At 43.0% G+C, this 18,824-nt stretch overlaps 1 protein-coding gene and 1 long non-coding RNA gene across 7 annotated transcripts in view; one reads left to right on the top strand and one right to left on the bottom strand.

Moving 5' to 3' along the window:
- The window catches only part of SBF2 (SET binding factor 2), a 604,108-nt gene that overhangs the window by 560,460 nt on the left and 24,824 nt on the right, over window positions 1-18,824 (top strand). For 4 of the 6 annotated variants that reach the window (XM_068260376.1, XM_068260375.1, XM_068260374.1 and 1 more), the window contains one exon: window positions 5,028-10,214. In XM_068260376.1, the coding sequence (XP_068116477.1) occupies window positions 5,028-5,126 (99 nt within the window). In that variant the 3' untranslated portion in view covers window positions 5,127-10,214. Of the gene's footprint in view, window positions 1-5,027; window positions 10,215-18,824 lie in introns of those variants that run through there. The other 2 variants (XR_011024739.1, XR_011024738.1) reach the window with 1 other exon arrangement.
- The window catches only part of LOC137538295 (uncharacterized), a 97,014-nt gene continuing 81,905 nt past the window's right edge, over window positions 3,716-18,824 (bottom strand). Inside the window, exon 3 of the long non-coding RNA XR_011024740.1 lies at window positions 3,716-3,955. This is a non-coding gene — a long non-coding RNA (uncharacterized lncRNA). The remainder of the gene's footprint in view (window positions 3,956-18,824) is intronic.

Below are 18,824 nucleotides of genomic sequence, written 5' to 3'. Positions count from 1 at the left end.
CAAAAGAGCACCGGTCGTGCCAACTTACCTGACGAAACCGCATTTTTACAGATAAACAGAAGGGGACGTCGGCACACAGATGGTATGATTCTTCACACCTCCCCACACACACAGACATATAGTGTCCGTTTTTTATTTTCACTTTGGCCCGGGTAGCCGCATACAGTTTCTTTTTTCGCACATAATACATAGAATTTACATGGATGTTGTCGCACAGCAGAGAGGCATGTGCTGCTGATTTATCGCCTCTGTTCCCTGCTCGGACGCCGTCTTACAGCCACGATGACAAACATGTTTTCGGCTTGCCTTGCTGATGGGATGTACAGAAATCTTGCTGTTTAATTGAAAGCAGATAGAGAAATCCGTACATTCCTACGGGATGCTCGCATTGGACAGCTCCACTGCAGATGCCAATTGTAGCCTTGAGAATTACAGGGTGGGGCCCCCCGAAAATTCCAGCCATGACATCACCAATCATTTCATAAATAGAACAGCGGCCGTAGCAACCAGCGCAGTACACACTGTCAGGCTTGGTGTGATGGATGTTGTGTGCGAGTCACCTGCACATTGTGTACCAGGCTCCCCGCTGCCACTGTGTACACAGAACACCATGTGCCTGACCTCCCCAGGGTCATGCACTCTCCAGGGGGCAACACTGCTAAAAATATGTTATTGTCAGTCTTGTATCTTCTGGGGCTGTTATCTGTTGCAAAACCCTGATCTGATGACGTAACGTTTACTTGAACCAAGCGTAATTCCTGGCTGCACATGGTGCTAGTTAATCATTTAATCCATTCAAATTTATCTTATTTTGGTTTGACAAATCTCGTATGAATTTTTTGGGATTCCATTTGATCAATCTCGCAGTATTTTGATCATTTTTAGAATGGCATCTGATAAATGATCAATTAAAGCAAACCTAAACAATAAATAGAACATTAGTAGCAAAGAAAAAGTTTCTCATTGTTATTTTCAGTTATTTAGCTTTTTTTTTATTTTCTTTTTTTAAATATTGCATCATACTGTCACAGTTGCGGTTTTAAAACCACACTCTGTCTTTTAAGCTGTAAAATAAACAGAAAGAACCACCCTTTGATATTTCCTTCAGTAAAACCGTATCTCAAGCTTTCTCTCAGTTTCTTAGCTTTTTTAGTGCCTCAAAAAACAGGACTGTGTTCGACCCAGTGGGTCAAACAGCTCAGAGAAGCTCTTTTGCATAGATAACTGAAGGTTGTTTTTTTAACACTTCCTGTACTAGAAAACAATATGAGACTGTTTTCTTTGCTACTAATTTTCTTTTTCTTAGCAATTTAATTATCAATTGAACTGTAGAATTCATTATCTCATACGTTTATTTTCTTTTAAGGTTTGCTTTATTAAGGTTGCATATTGTACTGGGCAAAGTTTAAAAAAAGAAAACATCTGTACGAAGTTATATTTAACCATTTATTTTTTTTCTTTACAAATTGTATCCGATAGACATATGATCATATCCATATGGATATAACATATAAGTTATATGCAATAGACCAGGGGTGTCAAACGCAAATGCAAAGTAGGCTGAAATTGTACACTGGGACCTAGTCATGGGCCAACCTCAATGTCTACTGGCCACCTTCCTCCCTTATAAAGTTACAAACACTGGTCCACATGACAGCCCAGGGGCCCCAGGTCTCTCTCACTCACTGGGGCCCCCAAACCACCATGCGACATCCAGAGGGAAGTGCGGGCAAGCCCTGGACCTCTCACCTCCAGGGAACTCACCCCACCACCTCTAAACTGAATGCCAACTGCAACAAACACAATTGCTAACTTCCCTTATAAAGTTCCCAGGTTTCTAATGGCCCCTCTCCAACCCCTATACAGTTCCCTGGTGCCTAGTGGTCCTCCCTCCCCTATACAGTTCCCTGGAGGCTAGAGGCCCCCACCCTGCCCTATATGGTTCCTTGGTGTTTAGTGCTTTCCTCCACCTCCTCCCATATGGCTTCCCTGGTGTGATGCTCTAGAGTGGGCCAAATATAATGTAAAGTGGGGAAACCACTTAAGGGCCAAATGTAATGGCTCTGAGGGCCAGATTTGGCCCGCGGGCCAGAGTTTGACATGTATGCAATAGACATACCGACTGAAGCAGGTGTTTTGTGTGCGAGGGCAGCAGTGGTGACTGTTAAAAAGTGGGACTGGTTAGGATAGTGTGAGGGAATGAGAACGGAGTTCAGTTAACATATAGCCAAGGGCTATTGTTAAGTACTAAGATGGGAGGGAGGTTAGGGATAAGGTGGTCATACATTTTTCAACCTGCCACCAGATCGACCATCAGATCAATCCCCCTCTGATCGAATCTGATCATAGAGGGATCTATACCTGCCCACACACTATATACTGATTTCCAATAGATTTCAGCATGAAATCTATCGGAAATCGTCTTAGCACTGCCGCCCCCCCAGTGTATACTGTATGTGTCACCCCACCCCCCATGGCGAAGGCTCACCTGTCTACCGGCGCAAATACTTTCCGCCTCTGGTATCCAGCATCACCGCAAGCGCCGCCTCTGGTATCCGGCATCACCGCAAGCGCCGCCTCTGGTATCCGGCATCACCGCAAGCGCCTGTACTATGTAAGTAGTGATGTCATGTGACTCCGGAGGAGGACATAATTTGCGCTGGCAGATTCCAACACTGCCAACTGGGGGAAAGGGACAGGCCAATATACACATGGTCGAAAAGCAAAGAAAATGAATTCCGGGCACCAGTCAGCAGTAATGCTTAAAGGGATACTGTAGGGGGGTCGGGGGAAAATGAGCTGAACTTACCCGGGGCTTCTAATGGTCCCCCGCAGACATCCTGTGTTGGCGCAGCCACTTACCGATGCTCTGGCCCCGCCTCCAGTTCACTTCTGGAATTTCTGACTTTAAAGTCAGAAAACCACTGCGCCTGCACGCCCGTGTCCTCGCTCCCACTGATGTCACCAGGAGTGTACTGCGCAGATACAGACCATACTGGGCCTGCGCTGTGCGCTCTTGATGACATCAGCAGGATCGAGGACACGGCAACGCAGGCGCAGTGGTTTTCAGACTTTAAAGTCTGAAATTCCAGAAGTGAACCGGAGGCGGGGCCGGAGCATCGGTGAGTTGCTGCACCAACACAGGATGTCTGCGGGGGACTGTTAGAAGCCCCGGGTAAGTTCAACTCATTTTCCCCTGACCCCCCTACAGTATCCCTTTAAGTCACACCTTTAATCCATCCACCTGGAATTCCAAACAAAAACTATACAGAGTAGGCCTGACAGCCGTTTCGCAGGAGCACCTGCTTCTTCAGAGGCAACAATGACATTAAGTGACTTAATGTCATTGTTGCCTCTTAAGAAGCAGGTGCTCCGGCGAAACGGCTGTCACGCCTACTCTGTATAGTTTTTGTTTGGAATTCCAGGTGGATGGAGTAAAGGTGTGACTTAAGCATTACTGCTGGCTGGTGCCCAGATTTCATTTTCTTTGCTTTTTTGACTATTAATACCTTTGCCCGGAGGCACAGGGTTACACACCTGCTACCCCCTTGATCTGCCTGTCTGTATGTCTAGTGCCAACCACTATTGTGCTCTTCTACCTTGGACTATATACACATGGGGGGACGTTGGCCGGGGGTCCATCGGCTGTCAGGAGATCGAACAATTTACCATCGCAAAATGTAAAAGAAAGCAAAAACACAATGGAGAGCCCCAATAGTGTATTATTGATGATAAAGTGCTCTAATATGTACGAACAGAGGCACCAAGCAGAGTAAAACAATGTTCTAAAAATGATAAAAAGAGGGAAGTCGAGGTGGACTTACCTCCCTCTGGTAGTGGACATATACTCAAATGCAGAGTAAAAAATATACAATTTATTCACAGCTCCATAAAATCACAACGCGTTTCGCGGTCAACAATCCCGCTTTATCAGGCAGTACAGGAGCATATAAAACTGTAACAGATACAAGCATGCAAATCAATATACCACAGATATGGACCATTAGCTAAAAAATATAAAAATGTGAATACAAATTTATGCGAAGCAACTCTGTATTTTTAAGATAAAAAAACCTTGTGTTGTGGAAACTGCATGCATCTACAAGCATGCCTATCAATGATTGATGACAAAGGAATGCCAAGGTAGCAGCAATAAGAAATATACTCACAAGTTATGGGTTGCCGGGTTCAGGTAACCACTTAAAGCACTTATGAGGATATTACGCCTGTCCCCACTCAGGCTAAAAAGTCGCTCTCTGTAGAAGGAAAAAAGGGGTGTTCACCCATCCACCAGGTGGATAACAATAATTGCAATGGAAACAGAGGCACCAAATTGATCCTAGGTAAAAACAGATAAAAGTTGGGGGGCAAGGGTGGACTTACCTCCCCAAAACCAAACACAACCACTATGTATGCGTTACACAAGATTTAATTCGAACTCCAGAACGAATGCAACGCGTTTGGCGGGTCTCTAGCCCGCTTCCTCAGGCAGTAATAAAGATAGGAGTAACTCAGAAGTTGTGTAGCCGAGGGCGCTGTACTTGGCTACACAACTTCTGAGTTACTCCTACCTGTATTATTGCCTGAGGAAGCGGGCTAGAGACCCACGAAACCCGTTGCATTTGTTCTGGAGTACAAATTAAATCTTGTTTAAACCATACATAGTGGCTGTGTTTGGTTTTGGGGAGGTAAGTCTACCTTTGCCCCCCAGCTTTACCATCGCACACCCAATCAAACCCTTGTGACTGAGTTTTTCCACCATTCATGATCGATTTTGGTCGGAAATTGGTCAAAAGATTGGTGGGGCGGCCAAGGTTTGGCATCGGTTTACCTCTGATTGGATGGCATTCCAGAACCCAGAATTCTTTTAATAAGCCACTATAATCACCAGATCTACTTTATTATTTCTGTAGACCCAGCAAAGTACAATAATGGTATAATATGTATCTTGGCATTAAAATAGATCTGCTTTCCACATTGAGTAATACCAATTTTCTCGATCTACTTTTTTTTTTTCCCCCTCGCAGGTAAAAACCAGCAGGCGTGTGTACAATTTCTGTGCTCAGGATGCACAAAGTGCCCAGCAGTGGATGGACAAGATCCAGAACTGCATATCGGATGCATAGGATCGGACGCTCATCTCTGCTATATGGCCACACCTCCTCTGGATCTAGGAAGGAGCTCTTGTTTTGCATTGTATGTTATTGAAGGACCCCCCTCCGGTTTTGGGGTAGGCAAAATCTCAAGAACTTTACCATGCCCTCAGCACTCTTGCCTGGTGAAGGGGGTGGGGCACTGCCTCTTTGCCTACAGCGTGAGGGTGGGGTAAGGGACATGCAGGAACACTCCATAAGTATTATGAAATTGTTCGAAAAAGAAGGAGCACTCTGGAATTTTTAAGCTCTGCCCCACTTTTCTGCCAAATCCAATATTTTCTGACATTGAAAATCATTTATATGGGTAAATATTTTCAAAGCTGGCTGCGCAATTTCTCTCCAAAGTGAGAAATATCATCTCGAAATCGAGACAAACCTTAGGAAACAAGTGCAGGTCAGTAATCAAGCCCTACTGCAAGACCTTGCACCATATTGGACTTACCAGAATTTTGGCGGTGAACTTTAAGCCTTGAGATTGAAGTATTATGCAGCTAGATTATACATTCCCAAAATGGTTTACTGCAACATGGGCAGTGTGGACCTGAGGTGGATTTTGGGGGCAGGAGAAGAAGTAGGTCTGACCTATGTCAGACTGACAAGTTTACAAAAACCCTGTACAGTTTTGATGTAGCTAGCCTCTTACTTTGCTTTTTTTTTCCCTGTAGTTTCAGTGCAGTGTGGTGCTTTTTTTTGTTTTTAGGATAGCAAACTTGTCACGATAGGTCAGAGTCCCACTCCTGCGGAATAGAGTAGGGAAAGTAGCGCGCAGGGCTAAGTCTTCTCATTGTACATAGGTAGAGAATGCACTACACAACGAATGCAAGCACATGCACTTACATTGATGAAGGAAAGAATGGAAGGATCAACCTAGTCCCACTAGGAAAGAATGGAAGGATCGAACTAGTCCCACTATGTACATAGTTTTGCCAAAACAAAAATGATTGGACATTCCTATTGAATTCTAGAACTATGACAGTTTTTTGTTTTTTTTTATCTTTTTGTTTTATTTGTATTTGTTAACGTCCAAAAAAGGTTAAAAGTAAAAAAAAAAAAGTACATGTCTGACCACTTTGATATCACTTGACTGGAGTAATTCAATTTTAAAACTGTTAATATGTTTATCTGCTCTGATAAAAAAAATTTGTACTGTACATAAATCATTTTTTGTATCTTCTGATGTCTGCTTTCAAGCGACATGTGTATACTTCGTCAGGTTAGATTCAGCCCAGTTTTCTAGTTCTAGGGGGTTGGCCAGTTGAATAAAGGTGTCCCGTTAATGATACGTTGTAGCGAGCGATCGACCTCCCGATCTATTAGATTCGATGATGTTGATGGTGCCAAACAACATGAAACGATCGATTTATCAATCTGTTTTTCAAATTCATTCCATTTCACAGTATTGGATCGGTTAAAATTTTGATCCATTTATGGACCCAATCAATCACTATCCCTGACCGATTATTAATGGTTTAAGATTGTATTGTTAACAGGTATCTTTAGCCGTACTGATAAGGTCCACCTGTAATATTGCAATGAATGATAAAACTAGACTGAAGGAGGTGCATCGACTTTAAAGCGCATCAATGTAACCATCACTGCGCACAAAGTCCCAGGTTCAATTCCCACCCATCCAGGGCCAATATCTGTGTGGAATTGTATGCTCTCCCCATGTTAGTTTTGGTTACATGTAGGTCCACCAAGATCTTAAAACCACACTTAATTGGATACCTTCAAAAACTGGCCTTAGAATGTGAGCCCCATTGAAGGACAGCTAGTGATAGGAACTTGTTCTGTGAGCCCCATTGAGGGACAGCTAGTGATAGGAACTTGTTCTGTGAGCCCCATTGAGGGACAGCTAGTGATAGGAACTTGTAAGCGTGTAACAACAATGGTCACATTTCCGTGCACATGGAAAGACCATTCTGACTTTGATCTTTGCTCAACCCCTTCTTGTGCTAAGCCCTTTATTTTATATTCCAGTCATAGAGGCTTTCTTACTGGCCTAGCAAGAACTTGTTAAGGACGGACCTATCAGAAAGGGGTGGAGATTAGCCCCAAGTAGGAAATACATTTAAGGCCAGCTGCTTGTAATGAGCTTGAAATTCAAGCAAATTGTGGCTGAACCGAGACCAGGATTATTTAAGATGGAAATGGAACTTGGCTAAGGACCAGTCAGACCTGGAAAATGATCAGGCAGCGGACCCTGCAGACACTTCCCGAAGTCTGTTTGCCCCATGCAGAGTTCTGCTTCTCTTAAGTTAGGAATTGCCATACTCCTCAAACTTCTAGCTCAACACAGTCAGCTCTTGGTAAGTGTTTCACTTCAGACGTGTTAGTAAAGTGGCACCCTAAACTATACAGTTTTTCAGTTTGGGATAAAAAGATGTAGGCTGGGTTAGTATTTATATTCTATTTCCCCTTCCATTACAGTGAACTTCCCTTACTCCCTGCCTTATCACCAACAACATTAAGTTAGACATGTGGGAGCATCAGGTTTTTATTGTAGGCGTGTCTGTTGAAGATATGACATCACTTCCTGTCAGTGGCGTAACAAAGGAGCTTAGGGCCCCAGTGCGAGTTTTACATGAGGCCCCAAGCACTCTACTGATATAGAGCCCCAAAACCTGCTAAGGACAGCTGCAGTGTCTGAGGTGTAATCAGAGCAAGGAAACAGTGTAAGGATTGCCACTATGCATTGCATGTAGAGATGTTCATTTCCAGCATAACACTAATTAAAAGCTAATAAGGTGGATGATGGAGGATCCCTAGTGGGCCCCTATTGCTACGCCACTACTTCCTGTCATGTGACCACTCCCAGGAAGTACAGGAAATAGAAATGACAGTAACATTTTTCAGGTTCTAGCCCTTCCTCCTAAATTAAAGGGGGTGGAGTCCTGGCTGCATTGGCCCATGTATTCTGTCATGCTTTCTATCATACTACAGATTTGCGTTAAAGAATAACACTAGGGGGATATTTAACAAGACTCAAATAGTCAAGTTAATACAAAGTCCTGCTGCTTGATAATAGGCCACACAAATGCTGCCGTACCATTTCATTGCTCCATTTTCAAGCTGCATACATGTCTGTAAAGCATAAACATTGGCATGACATTTGAATTATTTGCATCTCATTGACCATCCCTAGAGTCGCGAGGGTTCGAGAGGGTTCCTCAGGGCCCCATAATTTTAATTTTCATCTGCTAAAAAATGCACATATAAAAAGCAGTAGAAATGCACACCTAATTTCTACAAAGCAACATGAATATAGGTGGGGGGGGGGGGTGTAAATCAATAGTGTGCCAAACCAATCACATATGGAAGACTCGCCAGGGCCGGCACTTCCATAGAGGCAAGGGGGGCACTTGAGCCAGAGCCAGTGGGAGCTCCCCAAAGGTGCCCCTCCTCCTCTCCAGCGACCCATGACAGTGGGGGTGCTGTGTGTATGCTCTGTATAGGAAAAGAAGGAGGTGAATAATGGAAACCCCCAAAAAGCTTTTTAGGGGACATATGGACCCCTAAGGATAGTGTGACCAGGAGGGGGGGGATTGGATCAGGCCTGGCAGCCAGCTCAGGGTCCCTGGGGGTGATTTGGATGGAAGGGGCGTGTCCGGGGGCCCCCAAAGTTACTTTTGCCCCAGGGCCACATTGTAGCTAGAACCGGCCTGGAGACTCGCAGACCCAAGTTTGCAATGAAAGATTTATGTACTATAAGATAATGTAGTGAATATATACAAACATACAATATCAGTGAACCCACATTGGATTGATACCAAATGGTAGTCTTAATTGATTCACAAATGATCCAAAAAAGAAAAAAAAATAGAATACAAGGTCCACTGAATGGAAACAAGTAACTAGAGTGCGCACAGTAGCTGAAAGTGAGGTTGCAAATAGGACGCAAGTGCAGCGTAAAGAAATTAACATCAATAAGTAGCAGTAGTCTGCCCTAAACTGGCCGTTGGACTGTATAATGATTTTGCCAAATCGGGCATTAGATTAGGCAAAAACTGTTTTCCATCGGCATTGCATTCAAACTGTAAATTACATTACGCGATCAGCAATGGCGATTCTTGGTGATTTTGATCGGTGGTGCGGTGATATACGGGTGAAACTCGCAAAAATTAGAATACTGTGTAAAAGTTCATTTATTTCTGTAATTCAACTTAAAAGGTGAAACTAATATATGAAGTAGACTCATTACATGCAAAGCGAGATATTTCAAGCCTTTATTATCATTTTGATGATTGTGGCTTCCAGCTTATGAGGACCCCAAAATCAAAATCTCACACCATTAGAATATTGTGAAAATGGTCAATATTCTAATCTAGACTCAAAGTGTCAGACGCCAATCAGCTAATTCATCCAAAACGTCTGCAAAGAGTTCCTATTTCATATGTTAGTTTCACTTGTAAGCTGAATGACTGAAATAAATGGACTTTTGCACAAAATTCTAATTTTTTTGAATTTCACCTGTAGTGTATGGCTGGCTTTGGAGCACTAAGGCCTCGTTCATACTAGACGTGCTGCCGTGCGCATTTCAGGAGCACATATAGCATGTGATCAGCAAGAACATAAACGTTCTCATGTTCAGACTGTGCGCCGCGCAGCAGTGCGATGGGCTGTTGCACACATTTTTGCAAAAAAGCATTGCTGATCCCATTCACTGTAATGAATGGGTTCAGCAGCGCACGGCAACACGGATGGCATGCGATCGGCTGCACTTGCCTCCCGAATGCACGAACATACGCGTTGCCTAAAGTGAACGAGGCCTAACACTGAGCAAACAGAAGGCACTGTATTACAACACAATGGTCTAGAATTGCGGATAATAACAAAAATGTATCGGGTCTAAGCCACAATAGTGAGACCAGCCAATGTCTCGGGGTGGCCCACATTGGCAAGGGGTGTCTCCACAGGAGAAGCCTGTGCTTTGCAAAGAAAAATGAAGGAGTATAGAAGTTGCTGCAGGATATATACATAAACACTCCAATAACAATCGTTACTCAGAACATATAGGCCTCAATTCACTAAACTTTATCAAACGTTAGATAATTTACCTCATGGGTAAAATCTAATTTTGAATTCACCGAGGCGTTATAGATTTATTGAATGTTTTATCGATAAAACATTCAATACATCTATAACACCTTTGTGAATTCAAAATTAGATTTTACCCATGAGGTAAATTATCTAACGTTTTAAAAGTTTAGTGAAATGAGGCCATAGTCTCCAGTCTAGTTTTTTCCAGCAGCTGCACAGGAAGTTATTCCACAGACATGAATCACAGGGTGATGCTCATAATTGTTAAATAAGTGTAGATTACTAATGTCATTATGAAGCTCTGAGGAACCCTACCTGAAATTCTTCATTATATCGAACACTCCAGCCACAGCCTCTGACAGAATATGACCTCTTGTAGTTTTCAGGCCATCTGTGGACCTACAAATTCCTTTTATTTCCTGTTTAGGTGACACCTTGCCTCTGCATGGAACTGAACTTACAGTTTTACTTTAAATAGACTATTCTATGGATGGTGGGCCAATCCAGATATGCAGGAAGTGGGTCTAAATGGTCCAATTATAACCTGCAGGAAGTTCAGCTCACAGCAGAGCCATGGAGGTCATCATCACAGGAAGTTAGGGGAATCGGCCCAACAGTGGCTACAACAATATTATACTAACCTCAAGCTCACCCCCTCTATCCAAAGCTTTTGATTGGCTTTCCACTTTATGGACTACCACTTGATGTCAATACAATGTTACCTTCACTGGACAGTGCCAAACGCATCTCTTAACACTTTGGCTGGGTAGAATTTGTCTTCTTTTCTATTCAAATTTTTAGCTAACATGAAGGCATATGAAGTTTGGCTCTCAATTGGCACAGGTGAAACGGACACTTTGCACATTTGTTTTTTTGTTTTGTTTTTTTCTTTTTGTATATGAAGTAATTTTTTTGTTTTTTAATGTACTTTGTAAAGATACAGAATTTTTTCTGGTTCTATATACTACATTTTAAGGAAAAAGTAAAAAAAATGTAAACTTTATTTTTTAACCCGTTTTAACAATTTTGTGTATTTGTTATGATGTGTACGCTAAACATCTTGTAATAAATATACTGCCCATTTAATTTGTTGTAAATAAATCTTCTATGCAGTGCGTATGTAACATCTATGGTATTCATGACTTAAATATCGGTTTAACATAATAGCAGCTCGGTCAGGGTGACCCAAAACCACTAGAAAAGTATAGGGGACTAAGACCAAAAAGCCCTCCTACTAAAAAGCAATGCTCAGTGTATTTTTGCCTTTTTTAAAGCTTAATTATCACAAATACCTTCTGTTTTAAGTGAGCTATTGTAGTCTCCCACAATGCATCACTGCTGAATATGCAAATTATCTCTTTATGCCCTTGAAGCCAGGCTTAAATCCAGAACCGATGGTGCATAGCAGCAGTAGGAAACCTTGGCTCTCCAGCTGCCATAAATCTACAAATCCCAGCATGCATTTGCCTTTATTAATCATGATTGTGGCTGTCAGACTCCTGTAATGCATTGTGGGACTTGTAGTTCCTTAACAGCTGGAGAGCCAAGGTTCCCTACCCCTGGTGCATAGCAAGCCTATAGCTTATAGAGATTTTACAGAGCCACATCAATCAAACATGCAGACAGCCTGTTTCGGACTTTTGGTCCTCATCAGTGAATGGCATGGATTGATATGGCTCTATGGTAAAGTGGCTTGGACCAGTACAACAGAATACCCATGCAGTTCAGGGTGACTCAGAACCAGTAGGAAAGTGTACAGGACTAAAGAGAGACCAAAAAGCCCTCTTACTAAAAAAAATCAACGCTCATAGAATATCAGTTTATGATATAACAGGAGTTATCTAGTTTTTAACTCCCTCCCAACCACCTAACGCCAGTCGGCAGCAGGAGGGTGGCAGGACCAGCGAACGCCGATTGGCGTCAAGTCCTGCGGAGGGGTTTTACAGGGGAACGGGTGCGCCGATGCGCACGCATCCCTGCTTGAGTGACAGAGCAGAGCTCTGTCAGCAATCTGCCAGCGACCGCCACTAGCAGACTGGGGGGGAAAAAAGAAACAGCCATTTCTTTTGTTTGTACAGCGCTGCGATATAATGCAGTGCCATACTGGGCCCTGTCCCCTGGAGAGGCTCCGATCGCGATCCCCTCTCATAGGCTGATGGCTATGAGAGAGGATCGCCCTAATTGGCTGTCGAAGGGAGGAGGCGTTAATTTTAAAAAATTCATTTTTTTAAATTAATTTTTTTTAAAAAGAAAGAGAAACATGGCAGCAGCAATCAGAGCCCACCAACAGAAAGCTCTGCTGGTGGGCAGAAAAGGGGGTGTCCATTTGTGTGCTGACTTGTACGGTTCTGCAGCGAGCTATTAAACCAGCAGAGCACTGAAAAAAAAATAGCCTGGTCACTAGGGGGGGGGGGAAGACATGGGGGGGTAAAGCCTGTGGTCCTTAAGTGTTTAAGCTTATCATAAATTCCTCTCTGTTTTTGATGCTGTGCAGTACACAGTATATGTGTATAGAGCCTAAAGAAACCTGAAAATCCAACCAAAAAAAGCTATGCCAAGTACAAGTTTGCCTTCCTAAAACTGAAGGTATGATGAATATTAGTTTTGGCTCATGTGAAGCTGAAACCTTTTAACACGCCTTCTGAGTATTAAGTGGGAAAGGCTTCCTTTATGCCTCTGAAAAGCCAGGTGTACATCCAGGACCTCTGATTTATGGCACACCTACAGCCTACTCCTTTTACAGAACCAAATAACTTCTTGCTTGTGTGAAGCTGAAACCATTGGAGTCATGTGGAACACACCACGAAGGACAAGTGAGTGAATTGATGCTGTCCGCTTGTTTGTGGTCCTGAAGTGTGGTGTCCGGCAGTATTCAGGTGTTCCAAATTTGATCAACTAAATTGGACCACCAACACTCGTCCATGCACAAGTTTGTGAGTTTAATTCTGGTGGGTCTCTTATTTAGCTGCTGGATTATTTCCATGCTTCTCACGATTTTAATAACTACACAGAGCAGGAAACTTTCAGAGCCCCCTGTGTGCAGAAACCAGTTCAGTAGTAAAATGGCTGCTGATCAGAAGAAAGAAAGCAGTTGGGGAGAATGCTCAATGATGGGGTTTGCTCCAATGGGAGAGGAGCCGATACATGTTGTCTTTACAAGGGATGCAATTCGGCTGTATTTTTCGTAATTTGGTCTCCGTCTTTTGCTGGCGCCCAAATTACCTTCTGAGCGCTGCTATGGCCATAATTCACATTACAGCCTCCGGTGCCCTTTTTTTTCTTGGTCTCAGTCTTCACATACCATTACTGCATAAGTATATTTTCTAAAAATGTACAGAATGTTTCCTTATTGAAGACCCACGGGCCGAATTCTTACATCTAGTGACCTTTTCCATAGGTCAGTCGGCTGTTGCCCTAGTTATGTTTAAGGTTTCAATTAGGTGACTTCAGTTGTAAGCGGTTTTATTACAGTGGAATGTAAACAGCAGAGTTTTGTGGCATCATACTTTGCAAACTTTAGCAATTATTTCATATTGAAACAATGATGTCACTAAAAAGTATTTCATGCTGTTCTTTTGCCTAAAGAGTTAGGTAGAGGTTGCGGAATGAGGGAAGAATGTCCACGTTCCTCCTTATAATCCTAGGCTATTAAACCTTCATGGGTAGTCAGTAGAAAATGGATTTTTGGTTTTGGGAGGCGAATTCCTTCGGCTGAAGCCAGTAAATTCATCAGAGGTTTGAGCAATCCTGGATACCACCTTCCTGTGGGGCCTAATTGGAGACACATGACGTGAGGGTGACTTGGTGGATCCGGCTGGAATTTTGGCCTGTGTGATATTAGTGAATGATGTAGGTGAGGAGGGTACCAAATTCCAGAGTGGTCTACAAAGCCGCCCATGTGTGTTTTGCATCTTGGATTGCTGTCGCTTCACAGCAAACTAGAGAAGACCAAGGAGAAGTTTATCAGTTTGGCTTGTATGGAGATTCAGTGTCTTTCAGCTTGCATATTTAGTATAACCTCTGGGAGGTACTTACCTTGGGAGGGGGAAGCTTCCGGATCCTATTGAGGCTTCCTCCTCTCTCCTCCATTCCCCTCTGAAGCCACAGCCGATAATTTGTCAAGCTGTGGCGCAGGCGCTATATTTGCCTTCCCCGCCTCCGGCACAGGCACAGTAGCGGCTCTTGGCTTGGGATCAGGCGGAAATAGCAGATCCCAGTTGGGTCCGCTCTACTGTGCAGGCATCGGCAGGCATGACTGGGATCGGCCATTTCCACCTGAGCCAAGAGCGCTACTGTGCTGGAGCCAGAGAGGTGAATATTTACATGGCCGCCGTTCAGAGGGGCCCAGCGAGACCACTGTGGGACAGAGGAGGACGGGGGAAGCCTCAATAGGATCCAGAGGCTTCCCCCTCCCAAGGTAAGTACCCCCCCCCCCCCCCCCCCCCCAGGGGCACTTTTTTATGTTACAGGTTTTCTTGAAATTATTTCCATCAACCATCCCCACACATAAGGGTGAATACACACAACCAGTTTCAATTGGCCAATTTTCCCACTTCCATGTAGTTTGAGGGCCAATAGTGGTACAAAAGTCATTGGGCAAACAACATTGGCTAGGCATCACTGGGAGGGCGGGGCTACATACTAATGTGCAAAATATAGAAAGGGTTTCTAATGCTAAAACCAGAAAAATTACCATAAAAGTCGGTATCTTTAAAGTAAACCTCCGGACTAAAAATCTACTCAGCAGAACTGAAAAGGCTTGGTGTTTCTTTAATAGTTTTAGAGCATCAGAACTTTGTTTTTCTTACCAAAACATCATTTTTAGCTGCATTTTTAGCTAAACTCCACCCATCAAAGAAAAAAAGCCCGGTCTTTTTTTTCCCTGATGCGGTGCAGAGCATGATGGGATTTCCTATGTTGTTAATCACGTTGCCTAGCAACTGGAAGAGGCGCTCAGGACACAGGAAAGTTGGAACTGTCTCATGCTCCCTGTCACCTCCTTTCAACCAAAAAGATGGCTGCCCTCATTAAATCAAACATTTGCCTGTTCTTTTAAAACAGGGTGGGTAAAAGATTATATTACCTATCTATTCTAATTAACATAACTAATGTAACTTAATGACAGTATGTTTGTTTAGGCTGAAGTTCCTCTTCAACTTCTTGCCGACCACGTCACGCCGGTATTTTGCGTACTGGTAATTACAATGGTTTAGTATGATCAACATTACGATCAACCAACAACAAAAAAAACTAAATTATGGTTCACTAATTCAATTTACGATCCTAAATACATAAGGGAGGTATTTATTTCGTTTTAGGGCTCTTTCACACTAGAAGCTCTTCCATTCGTTTTGACGGAACGCACCTAGGAGGCAGTAGGAAAGTAACATGACAGTCTATTGACTTTATTGTTACCATTCACATTAGACAAAGCATTCCAGAGCGTTGCATTGTAACGCTTCTGGGACCTTTTAATACCAGTTGCATGCCAGCCCTGCTGGTCTATATGGCTGCAGAAGTATCTGTATAACATCAGAAACTATAACTAGAATGCAGATTATCTTGTCAGAAACACCTGATATGCTGCATACTTGTTCAGGATCTATGCCTAAAAGTATTAGAGGAAGGATAGTCAGGCAACTGGTATTGTTTAAAAGAAAATAAATATGGCAGCCTCCATATCACTCTCGTTAACCCTCCTGGCGGTTAATTGTTTTTGCCAAAAAGGCAAAAATCTTTTTTTTTTTTTGTTTTTGTTTTTTTGTTTCATGTAAAGCTACCAGAGTGGTAGCTACATGAAACACCACTAGAGGGCGCATGTGTCCCTCTAGTGCGATCGTCGCCGGCATCAATAGCAAACAGGGGAACGCGTATATAACGCGTTCCCCTGTTTGGCTTCTCCTGTTGCCATGGCGACGATCGGAATGACGTCATGGACGTCAGCCGACGTCCTGACGTCAGACACCTCCGATCCAGCCCATAGCGCTGCCTGGAACTCATTGGTCCGGGCAGCGCAGTGCTCTGGCGGGGGGGGGGGGGGGCCCTCTTGCGCCGCTGCGCGTACAGCATTTTAAAGTGAGCAAATCGCCCCACCAGGGGCTGAGATATCTTTCTGCGCGGCATAGCCCGAGCTCAGCTCGGGCTTACCGCCAGGAAGGTTAAAGTTCTTTTTTTTTTTTTACTTTAAATTGACTTCGATCTATTAGATGTTTTTGTCTGATTGAACATCTAAGTGGGGGGAAAAAATTGTACAGTGTCTGGCTACCTTAAAGTGAACCTCCGGACTAAAAATCGACTCCGCAGCACTGAAAAGACTTGGGGCCTGATTCACAAAACTCAGTTATCACGCCTAAAAGACTTTAGGCGTGATAACCTTTGCACCGCTGAGTTAGCACCGATTTGTGCTCTTTATCGCGCGCAAAGTCCCGCGCACAAAGTTTTACGCGCGCAATCGCGTAATTCCGTGCGCAGCGCCCGTAAGGTTTAATGGGCGCATCGCGCGCACTGCAACTTTGCGCAAGCTTCATTTTATCACGCCTAAACTGAGTTTAGGCGTGATAAGGGGCTTTTCACAGGCGTGCAAACACTTTGCACCGCTTTGTGAACCAGGCCCATGGTGTTTCTTTAACAGTTTCACAGCATCAGAACTTTGTTTCTCTTATGCAAGCCTCATTTTTAGCTACACAGAAGAAAACTGCCCGGGCTTTTTTCCCCTGATGCTGTGCAAAGCATGATGGGAATTCTGATGTTGTTGCTCTCGTTCTGCTGTTTTGGTGCATTTTTTTTTTTTTACATTTTGAATTTGTCATTTGAAGCCTAGTGTGTGCAGCTGGGAGGGGTAATCAGGACACAGGACAGTTGGAACTGTGTCTCCTGCTCCTTGTCACCTCCTTTCAACCAAAAAGATGGCTGCCCCCATGAATCACAAATATTTGCCTGTTCTTTTAAAACAGGAGATTATATTACCTATCTATTCTAATTAACATAACTAGCCTAAACAGACATACTGTCATCAAGTTACATTAAAGTTCCCCTTTAAAGAGAATCTGTACTCTAAAATTCTTACAATAAAAAGCATACCATTCTATTCATTACATTCTCCTGGGCCCCTCTTCCCTCTTTGCTGTTTCTGCCACTCCCTGCTGCAATCCTGGCTTGTAATTGCCAGTTTTAGGCAGTGTTTACAAACAAGACATGGCTGCTAACCAGCATGTGATAGGCTGAGAGGAGCTCAGTCTGTGACTCACACAGAGTCTGGAGGGGGTGTGGAGAGGGTGTGTATAGCTTCTATCCCATCACAAGCAGTGCAGCACATTCCTGCCTGAGTCTCTGAGCCCGACAAAGCCTTCAGAGGAGAGAAGATTAGATTATATAAAAGAGATAATACAGCCACCGTGTAACAAGGAAAGGCTGCAGTAAGACAGGCCACATTAGAACAGGTATAGGAACTTATAGGATAGATGAAATAAGGCTGAAAATTTTGTTACAGAGCCTCTAACTTTTTTTTTTTTATCTCAACACAGAAAGCGCTGTTTTTTAGTAACTTCAACCAGACACTTTCCTGTGCTCTACATAGAAGACTTTTCTTCACTCTTTACAAAGCAGTTTCTTCAGTTACAGTGAATTGAAAGACATTTGTGTTTTTTCTTTCTCTGGATACACCATGTACTGCACACAAAACAGTACTTGCTTGCTCAAAACAAATGCTAATGGGAGGCTACCAATTCAAAGTGCCCGAGGTTAAAAGCATTAGCGACTACGGCAATCTAAACACAAGCGGCTGCATGTCCTTATACTGCGTTTTGGCCCATAAGCAATTAACTTTTTCGCCTGAGTTTTCTCCTAGGCGATAGTTTTTCATCTTCTGTTTAAAGTAACTTTTCATCACACTACAATTAAAAAGTACCAAAAAGTACGGTAGTTGAAAAAGTACTGTCAACATTTTTTCTTGCTTGCTGGGAACTTAAAAATAATTTTATTGTCAAGGTGTTAAAATATATACTAGGAGATAAAGTTAATTGCATAGAGGCCTATGTCTCAAATATCACACAAAAAAAAAATAATAATCCTCAAATAATTAAAGACTTCCTCTGGATCTCCTTCCTCTGGATCAACAGGGATATGTGAGGGGATAGGCTGGAGTTGTACTTTATACTGGTTGAACTCGATGGACGTATATATTTTTTCAACCATAATAACTATGTAACATTGGTTAGCTTTGGTGGTTTCGGATAAATGTATTCCACGCATGGTAAAGCCAGATTTTTAGACTGTTTACAATATATATTAATTTGCTGGCAGCCGCAAGGGTTCTCAAAATTGTGGATAGGTGTTTATCATTCACCAACTTAAAAAAAAAAAAATGTTTTGAGGAGCATAACAAGAAAGGAGTCTCCAAAGTATTTACAATATAATAAGTTCCTGAAAGCAAGGGAAAATGTTCACATTACAATAATACAATACTGTGCACAATTACCAAAATGGACTTCAACAAACCATTACATAAAGTTGGTAAGTCATCCCATAGGTATAAATGATTAGACCACAACCCATGTTTTGTTATTGCTCCTCTTATGCACATGTCCATCTCAGAAGACGCGATGGTGGCCAAAGGTTGCAGTAAGAAAG

Source organism: Hyperolius riggenbachi, chromosome 11, assembly GCF_040937935.1.
Source record: "Hyperolius riggenbachi isolate aHypRig1 chromosome 11, aHypRig1.pri, whole genome shotgun sequence".
Taxonomy (NCBI): Eukaryota; Metazoa; Chordata; class Amphibia; order Anura; family Hyperoliidae; genus Hyperolius; species Hyperolius riggenbachi.
Note: the sequence above shows the minus strand (reverse complement) of the source record. Positions and strands in the feature narration are given on the sequence as shown.